The sequence below is a fragment of the Triticum urartu genome, chromosome 3A, assembly GCF_056163025.1.
Source record: "Triticum urartu cultivar PI428250 chromosome 3A, HENAU_Tu73, whole genome shotgun sequence".
Lineage (NCBI taxonomy): Eukaryota > Viridiplantae > Streptophyta > Magnoliopsida > Poales > Poaceae > Triticum > Triticum urartu.
In genome coordinates, this window is record NC_141875.1 from 665,897,679 (window position 1) to 665,907,397 (window position 9,719).

The following is a 9,719-nucleotide window of genomic DNA, read 5'->3' on the forward strand; positions in this document are numbered from 1 at the left end:
TGCTAGGCAATAACGCCGACGAATTCTCCATGCTGACCAGTGCCCGCACGCCAAGCCGCTAACCCCCTACCCCCGGGGCCACACCCCGCAGGAGCCCAAAACGGAGCCGACCGCTTGCACCTTGTGCCCTCATCGCCTCCGCGGCGCGGACGCGCATCACTGCGCCATCCTAGTACGCCTCACCGTGCCCTGCTCGTCTTGAGGACGACACCATCCGAGACGCCAGCCTGTGGAGCCCAAATCTAGCCCGGCAGCTACGACCCCTGCTCACCCACAACCCCTATGGACAGGCGTCGACGGCTGATTGGTACTCCCACTACAGTAGTGTCAAAAACGCTATTATATTATGGGACGGAGAGAGTAGCTGATTGCGTTGTGTTTTTCTCTCCATGAAAGCAGAGTGTGCTTTGTCAACAACCCAGTAACGTGCTGATGAGCATCCAAAAAAAGTAATGCGCTGAGGGATTGACTATTCGTCACCCTGGATGAGGAATAGTTATTCTTCACCCACCTCTATTTTAACATCTATACACCGTAATTTTACGTTTCGTAAATTTTGTCTTATTTTAGACATAAAAAGAGAACGTAAGAAAACCTATAATCGTCGTAATTTTTTTATGTTACGTAATATTACAAATGTAAAAATATAGTGTAAAATGTACATAAAATACAATTATTGACCTATATTTTTTTGTTATGCCAAATTTTATGCAGTAAATCAACATGAATATGAATATTTGTATTTTAAATGTAATTTATTTATGAAATGATCATAAGTTTATCTCGGATGAAGAATAACTTATTTTGCATCCTAGATGATGAATAGTAACACTAATGCATTGGTGTCTGCATGATGTGACATGATGTCTTGCGCACTACTAGCAGGCCATACAATAATTCCTCGGAATCTTTTGAAGGCAACAGGAGGAAGAAGGGGCAACAGATGCCCAAAAAACAAAGATATTTTCTGAGAGGAAGGTGCCTTCAGAGAAGAAGCACAGCTCAGCTGCGGACCTGCAGCTAGTCCGCTGCATCATCCTCAAAGTCAAGGTCTCCTCCTCCCGCCAGCGACCTCCATTGTGACCGACAGGCAGGTGCACACACGCTCTTCCTTAGATCCTCTTCTTCGTCCTGCTTTCATTCCGCGCTCTGCCCGGAGGTCTCCCTCTCCCTCTCTCTGGCCGCCCGTTCTTGCTCGCCGGACTGCGCCGGCGGCCCAGGCCGCACTCTCTGCTTCCGGATCTGGCAGCCGGACCTAGGTATGGCGAATCTAATCCCCTTATTATCAGACTGTGATATGGGCTTCTGATTTGATCCCATTCTTGCCCGCCTTTCAGCAGTCCCCCCCCCCCCCCCCCCCCCCCCCCCCCCCCCCCATTCTGCTCCTAACCTGTCTTGACTGCAGATATACTCATTCGTCATCCCTTCTTTGATGCTGCAGGACCCAAGCCTCCGGCAAACTGTGATGTGAATCATCGGCATGTGAGGGCGGCTTTCAAGCTATCCTGCTTGGCCCGATTACTAGTTTCGTCCTCAATTAGGTACCGATTTTTCTCTTTGAAAATATGTATCAAGTCATATTAGTTCGTTCACAGCTTGCAATGTGATTTTCACAACACAACCAAAACCACATGTCGGAAGAACGAGAAACTCCACGAACACGTCTTCCCGTACCAGGTTTAATCCTCGTGTTCGGCTGCAAAGTTAGACACCAGTGTCGCCGTGGCCATATGACATATTGACATATGGGGTTGCACGCAATGCCTGTCACATGTTGGCTTAGGGGCATATCAAAGTTTTAATTTTTCTGTACCGGCATATGAGGTTCGACATCTTTGTAGCATGTCCCTTTAAGGTGTTCTCTTCTGGGGGTGTATTTAGTATTCCCTCCTTCATGGAAGAACATTTCAATTTTGCTGACTTCTGTAACAATTGCAGCTATTTATTCCATCATAAGCATTAAAGTTCCATAGCGGACACAACCATATTTAAGCGATTAAGTAAGTCACGCAAATGTACTGCGTTTAGTTCTGTATTATGTATTAACATGAGTTAAATTTTCCTTCGTTCATAATGCCATTTACCAGGCCCATGAGCACAGCACTATATCTTTTTCCTTATATGTAATATACGGACCCAATTAGTAGTTCTATCAGATTATCTCAGTGTCATTAAATATCAACAGAACTACACATTCCATCCATGCATGAAACCAGTGGAGTTAAGTGTCAACAACGCTAGAAATTTTGAGTTGGAAAATTAGTGGAAATAAATCAAGCATTACAGAAATTTTCTCTCTGAACATATATATGAGCTAGCTTGCGACCTAATATTTTTGGAATGAAACCGGTTATCGTCCCATTTAACACGTGATCTATGTTTATTTTATTCAGCACAAATGGCGGAGGCTGTGCTCCTTGCTCTTGGAAAGATTGGGGATGTTTTAGCTGATGAGGTTGCCAAGGCCTTGGTGGCCAAGGTATTAGCAAAAGTTGGTAACCTGATTGATCTGAATGACAAGATTCAGCAGATAGAGATCCAGTTAAAAGCCATGAACAACGTCATACGGGAGATTGGCACAATGTACCTCACCAATGAATTCATGAAGGGTTGGATTGGGGAGGTGAGGAAGTTGGCCTACCGCGTTGAGGATGTACTGGACAAATACTCATATCACTCTCTTCAAATGGCGGAAGAAGGTTTTCTGAAGAAGCATTTCCTCAGAGGATCACATTATCTCCTGGTTTTCAGCCAAATTACTGATGAGGTAGTCAAGATAGAGAAGGACATCAAGCAAGTTATCGAGCTCAAGGGGTGGTCGCAACCACCCCAGTATGTTCATGACCCGCTTAGTGAGATGGAAAGACAACGGTCCCAAGATCGCTTCCCTGAACTTGTGAAAGATGAAGATCTGATTGGAATTGAAGATAACAGGAGAATGCTGACTGAATGGCTGTACTCGGATGAGATGGACGGTAGGGTGATAACGGTGTCAGGTATGGGTGGCTTGGGAAAAACAACCCTCGTCACAAATGTGTATGAACGTGAAAAGGCCAACTTCCAAGCTCATGCTTGGGTGGTTGTGTCTCAGACCTACACCGTTGAAGCTCTGTTGAGGAAGTTACTCAGGAAGGTTGGTTACACTGAACAACCAGCATCATCTAACATTGACCGGATGGATGTGTATGACTTGAAGGAAGAAATAAAGCGAACACTTCAAGATAGGAAATGTTTGTTCGTCTTGGATGATGTCTGGAACCAGGACGTGTACTATCAACTGCGAGATGCACTCCAGAATTCTCGTGAAAGCCGCATCATCATCACAACGCGGAATAACCATGTTGCTGCTGTTGCTCACTCGTCACGTCGTATCGATCTCAAGCCTTTGGGGGACAATGACGCATTTGAACTCTTCTGCAGAAGGGTCTTTTATAGCAAAAAGGACCAGCAGTGTCCTGATTATCTTTCGGAAACTGCTAAATCTATAGTTCATAGGTGTCGGGGACTGCCACTAGCAATTTTATCGATTGGCGGCCTCTTGTCTTCAAGGCCACAAACACAATATGATTGGGAGCAATTATACAATCAGCTTCCAACTGAGCTGTCGAACAATGATCATGTCAAGGCAGTTTTAAATCTGAGCTACCATGACCTGTCTGGAGACCTCAGAAACTGCTTCTTGTACTGTAGCTTATTCTCGGAAGACTACCCAATGTCACGTGAGACTCTTGTGAGGCTCTGGGTTGCAGAAGGCTTTGTGTTGAGAAAAGGAAATAGCACCCCAGAGGAGGTGGCCGAGGAAAACCTAAGAAAACTGATCCACCGCAATATGCTTGAAGTCATGGATAGAGATGAACTGGGAAGGGTGAACACCTGTACGATGCATGATATTGTGCGTGAGCTGGCTCTTTGTATTGCAAGGGAGGAGCGGTTTGTATCCACAAACGACTATGGCACAATTCAACAGATGGATATGGATGCTCGTCGTCTGTCATCATGTGGATGGAAAGAGAATACTGCACGGAAACTTGAACTTCCACGTCTTCGAACTCTAGTGTCGCTAGGAGCAACACCTGCCATGCTATCCTCAGTTTTGTCGAAATCCAGCTATCTGACTGTCCTCGAGCTACAAGACTCTGAAATCACTGAAGTACCAGCATTGATAGGGACACTCTTCAATTTACGTTACATTGGCTTGCGCCGCACTAAGGTCAGGTCACTCCCGGGCTCTGTTGAGAAACTATCTAACCTGCAAACTCTGGACATCAAGCAAACTAAAATAGAGAAACTGCCAAGTGGGATTGTGAAGCTCAAGAATCTACGGCACCTATTTGCTGATAGATTTGCTGATGAGAAGCAGACGGAGTTTCGGTACTTCATCGGAGTTCAAGCACCTAAAGAACTGTCCAGTATTGAAGAGCTGCAGACTCTTGAGACCATCCAAGCCAGCAAGGACTTGGCCGAGCAGCTGAAGACAATGATGCAACTTAGAACTCTGTGGATTGACAACATAAGTTCCGCTGATTGCGCAAATATTTTTGGCACCCTGTCAAATATGAAACATCTTTCCAGCTTGCTTCTTTCCGGGAAGGATGAGAATGAGGCACTTTGTTTCGAGGCTCTCAAGCCAAGGTCTACACATCTCCACAAGTTGATCATCAGAGGGAAATGGGCAAAGGGAACATTGGACTGCCCAATATTCCGTAGCCATGGGGAAAATCTCAAGTATCTAGCACTAAGCTGGTGCCACCTTGGGGAAGATGAAGATCCACTAGGGATGCTTGCACCACACCTGCGGAACCTCACATATCTGAGACTTAACAACATGCGCAGCGCAAATGTCTTGGTTCTTTCTGCAGATTCCTTTCCTCAGCTGAAGACGCTTGTGTTGAAGGACATGCCTCATGTCAGTGAGCTAAAGATCATGGATGGTGCCCTTCCATGCATTGATGGTCTGTATGTTGTTTCGTTGTCGAAGCTTGACAAGGTCCCTCGAGGCATTGAATCCCTTGGTTCCCTGAAGAAGCTTTGGCTGCTGCGCTTGCACAGGGACTTCAAAACTCAGTGGGACATCAACGGGATGCACCAGAAGATGACGCGCGTTCCAGAGGTTCGTGTTTGAATGCGGCATAGTGGTTCTTTCTGCAGTGGCATTCTAGTATGGTGCATCCACGTCATTCTGGATTTAATTATTCTGGCATGTTATAATTATTAAGACATCATTTTGTACTTCCATATCGTGATACAATTTCTGTTCTGAAAATGTCGGTGTTCATTGCCTTCAGGAGGCCCTGTACTTTTTTTTTTGTATCATTTCAGTTTCATGCTGTAAAACTGATTTCAGGAAACAGTTGTGTCGAACATGTGAGAAAACAATGTTGTAAAATTTGTTTATCTTGTTGTCAGTAGTGAAGCCCCTGCTTGAGTTGAGAGTCCGGGAGGCGGGATTTGGTAGGAGCTCAACAACTGCAGTGTTTATTGTGTGAAGAAACTGTTTTGTTTTAGTAACAGTAGTTTTGATTCTGCTTCAGGCCGCTGCTGGGGTTTGTATTTGCACAGCTTTACTGATCTCTACTGTTTGAGTAGGTTCGGTACTACCGTCAGAAATGCTGCTGGCTTTCCGTTCCCCTTGTACGGCTGCGCGTACACAATTCATTTTGTGTATGGTGGGAATACCATGATGGGCATTTCAAGTACCATACGGAGGTCGCCGAGGGTCCCCTTCTTCCGAGCCTCGGGCCTCGGCCACGGCCTTGCCGCACCGTTTTGAGGGGCTTCGGATCGTCTGCAAGCGTAGAGAGAGCAGCAGGAGCAGGCGTACGTTGGCTTGCAGGAGGAGGAAGAAAGAAGCAGACAAGCGAAGCGCAGATGAGAGTTTTTTTTTTTTTGAGGGCCACGAGAGTTATTTTTTCTGAGGGGCACGCAGAGGAGGAGATCACCTGGGCTGCTGGGCTCCCGGGTTTTTGTGGGCCGTGGGAGGCACGGCCCACAAGGATTGCTGCCCCGCTCCTAATTCATCGAGTGGGTTTGTTTTGCTCCTTGTAGGGTTATCTTAGTTTTGTACCACATCGGCTGTGGAGGAAAGAGTGTCAGGGGTGACCGGGTATAAGATAGGACTAGATCCTTGATGGCGCGCGTTGCTGCGCCCGTCTATTTTTAGTGTTTTATGATAGAGATAGGAATTTGTTTAAGTACACAGAGACAAGATCAACTATGGAATATTCTACATTAGACTAATACAATTTTTTTCACGAATGCTTCCCTTTTTCTTTTGATTATGAAAGATACTTCTGTAAGTAGTATAAGTAAAAAAAAACTAAAAGATACTAAGCTACGATGGAGCAACATCTGCTTTCACTCGGTGAACAGTAACCTTAAGCAATAATTTGCAGGGAATTTCAAGAATGCATAAGAGATAGCATTGATAGGCAGCTATCATTTGCAGTGTTTACCCAGCTACAGAGACGAATATCTGAAAATGCAACAATTAGTGCGAGGATGAAAGCAAAATCTTCATATTATACTCTTAGCTTTGCATACAGGATACATCTTTTTCTGAGAAGCATGTCCTCTGTTGGACGCTCACTAAAATGATAAGAACGCATTTTTAGCACAAACAAAGCAAGACAAAATCCTTTACTATTGAGGTCTCAAACATGTCATTTTTTGCAAGAATAACAAAGTCACTAAGTTACACACAAGAGGGAATCAAGTCTTAAGTAGATATTTTCTCTACCTTCTTCAAGTGCAGAATCTGAATGGAAGCCCTATGGGCGCTGGTACCAGTGAATTCCATGGACATCCTCTGTTAGATCAGTAGCAATGCAGGCAGCAGCTCAATGGAAACAACGATCCACCATTGCATCCAACACTGATGGGAAAGAAGACAGCCAATCATCACATATTTTGTGCTAGAAAAAAGATCAGCATGATTTTGCTACGAGTACGACCTTCCGCACACCAGTATACATGAAATGCTCATAAGCCATAATCATCGCCATCTAGCGCTCAGTGCTGTAAAAAAATCATTTGCAAGTACAACATGATAAAAGAAAAGCTACATACTAAGAGAAGTTGCATAAAGCTTTTGTTCATTTCTTCACAAGACATTTATGTACATATACATTTCAGGACCATGGATTGTCGGTGAAGATAGATATTTTTTCCCCTCTTGACAGGAGATGTAAGTACCAAAAACTTGCTGAAAACTGATTACACATACATGTACTAAACAAACCCGCTGCACTTGCACTGAGATTTCCTTCCCTGTAAATAGTATGAAACGTTCAGATTAATTAACTAAGGGTTTTGGATCGCCAAGGACATTAAAGTGAAATCTAACATAGACACCAATATAGAGCCAGATAAACATATTGTTTATCAAGATGGATGTATGGTTCAGAAGATACATATAGGAAGATGTCTCAATCCTAAAAAGTAAGTACATTGGTGCATCAACAAAGGACTAACTTATATATCGAAGGTAAAAAATAACCAATATATTTATGAGCAAGCCAGCCGGTGCCATGGTTTTATACTAATTAACTACTTCATTAAGAATGTATTTATATATATGTTCTAAATAAGTTTTGAGTTTTATTTCGTAGCATATAACAATTTCGGCAAATCGGCAATGGGGTTGACCATTCTAGCAACAAATTTCATCACAGGTTTCCAGATCTCTAGAGACAACATGTGTACTGAAATATATCACAACTAAGCAACAGAATCAGGAGATGAATAATAGCAACAAAGAACGAAGATAAGAACAGCCGAGGGTACAAGTACAACACACTGACCTGACTTGCTGATTTTGTAGCACCATATCTTGCTGGATGCTGGCCTCCTCCTGAGGGCATCTCCAGCCGTTTGCCCCCCCCCCCACCCAGGAGGCATTTTTTTCGCCTCCTGGGGGGCTGCCGGCGAGAACTTTGGCCTGGGGGGGGGGGCCAAAATTTTCCACTCGTTGCCTCCCCACGAGCAGTGTTGGACTCCTCACAAACGGAGCGACATTTCGTCGAGCACCTTGACCGCGGCGGCGTCGACGACCTCCAGCCAGCGGAGGAGCACGCCCCTGAACTTGCTCCCGCCGCCGCCAGCCCCCCGCTTGCCCACGCCGCCGTTCTTCACGAAGCTCGTGGCCGAGCACTCCTCCCCCTCGCTGCTCGACCCGGTCGTCGCCGCGGCCGCAGTGACAAACTCGCAGCCGAGGCACCCGTCCACGCCGCACCTGGCGCACACAACAACCGCAGGCGCCGGAGCGGGAGCGGTAGCAAAGGGCGGCGTCGACAGCTCCGGGCGCAGGGCGGGGGCCGCGGTGTCCCCGGACACGACGGAGATGAGAGCGCGGAGGAAGAGGGAGTTCTCCTGCTCGGAGTTGGGGAGCTGGAACCCGTTGCCGCCGCGCTCCAGCCTTGGCACCATGGCGATGTGGAGTCCTGCGGTGGCGGGAGGCGGCGAGCGGGGAGGGAGGCAGGCGTAGGGCGGCAAGCGGGGAAGGAGGCGTGGCGGCGGCGCGCGACAGCCAGGGCGAGGCGTGCGGCGAGCGGTAGCGGCAGGCGGCGGGCTCGAGCTAGCTGGTGGGAGGCCGGGCGCACTTCCGGGTGTGAGGCGCAGAGGGATGGAGGCCGGGCGTGGCGACCCGACGTGGGGCGCTTCCGCAGATGGCTGGCGGGGCGGCGAGCGCGGCCGGGCGCGGCGGCGCGGCGGGCCTGAGCTGCGCGAAGGCACCGGGGCGGGGCTGGGCTTCGAGCTGGCATGGATTAGCTCCCATGCTGATGAGCAGGACGCCATGGATTAGCTCCCCGCCTCCCTCCCTGCTCCGGCGCCCTCCCTGCAAGCTCCGGCGCCCGCCCGCGCTCGCCCGCCTCCAGCAAGTCACGCTCCGTGGCGGTCCTCGGCAGCACGCCCGCCGGCGACGCCTCCTGCTCCGTGACGCCCTCTGCGCACGCCTTGGGTGCCTTGCGCTGCTGCATCGCCGACGTGCGGCCGGTGTGCCTTGCGCTGCTGCATCGCCGACGCTGCAGGAGACGGCCAGCGCCCGCCCCGTCCTCGCCCGTCCCGGCCACGCACGGCGAGCTCCAGCCTCCGAGCCTAGAAGTCGCCGAGGAGAGAGGGAGTGTAGGCTGGAGAGGAGAGAGGGAGTGTGGCTCGCACGTGGGTGGGCCTGGAGAAGATAAAGGCAGTTGGAGACACTGACTGGTGGACCATTTGCATGCAAAAGTGAGTGCCAGCGTCCCCAGCTGCCCCCCGGGTTGTTGGGATTCGCCTGATATCGCCGGCCGTGTTTTTGGGTAAATCCGGCGCAAAACAAGTCTTTGGGGTGTGGCTGGGAGCATTTTTTACTGCCGGTGGCCAAAAGGCGGTCTGGGTAGGCGTCCTGGGCGCTCTAGTGGAGATGCCCTGACCAACCAACAGATGTGATGGTCTTATTAAAACAGGGTGGCAAATGCAAAACCAAGGAAAGAAAATCAAGGAGCCAAATTAAATTATGAAAAAAAGGGACCTCGCAATCAAACCTTGCAAGGGGCCGAGAAGTGCAGGAGGATGAAAGATGGGACACATCCAGATTTTGGCTGATGGTGAAGCTGAGGGGCACAGGGGGCGTCAAATCCATTGCCTGGAAACAAGAGCAAGGCAATGGCCATGGTCATCGCAGTCTGTTGCAACCGAGGTGACCAGATGCCCCAGCCGATGAGGCACCCCATCGTCCAGTGGGA

At 48.5% G+C, this 9,719-nt stretch overlaps 2 protein-coding genes across 2 annotated transcripts; one reads left to right on the top strand and one right to left on the bottom strand.

The window, feature by feature from the left end:
* Nucleotides 1-935: 935 nt before the first annotated feature.
* LOC125545853 (disease resistance protein RPM1) lies at nucleotides 936-5,381 on the top strand. Its single transcript, XM_048709896.2, has 3 exons — nucleotides 936-1,259; nucleotides 1,442-1,541; nucleotides 2,394-5,381. Exon 3 carries the CDS (start codon nucleotides 2,399-2,401, stop codon nucleotides 5,120-5,122), a length of 2,724 nt encoding a protein of 907 aa, XP_048565853.2. The 5' UTR covers nucleotides 936-1,259; nucleotides 1,442-1,541; nucleotides 2,394-2,398; the 3' UTR covers nucleotides 5,123-5,381.
* Nucleotides 5,382-7,929: 2,548 nt separating this feature from the next.
* Nucleotides 7,930-8,574, bottom strand: LOC147981241 (uncharacterized). Its single transcript, XM_087517064.1, has one exon. The coding sequence runs from the start codon at nucleotides 8,422-8,424 to the stop codon at nucleotides 7,996-7,998; it is 429 nt and encodes a 142-aa protein (XP_087373190.1). The 5' UTR covers nucleotides 8,425-8,574; the 3' UTR covers nucleotides 7,930-7,995.
* Between the last annotated feature and the right edge of the window lie 1,145 nt (nucleotides 8,575-9,719).

What these genes read in the sequence shown, in the direction of transcription:
- LOC125545853 (XM_048709896.2), top strand. Translation starts at nt 2,399, where the DNA reads ATGGCGGAGGCTGTGCTCCTTGCTCTTGGAAAGATTGGGGATGTTTTA.
- LOC147981241 (XM_087517064.1), bottom strand. Translation starts at nt 8,424, where the DNA reads ATGGTGCCAAGGCTGGAGCGCGGCGGCAACGGGTTCCAGCTCCCCAAC.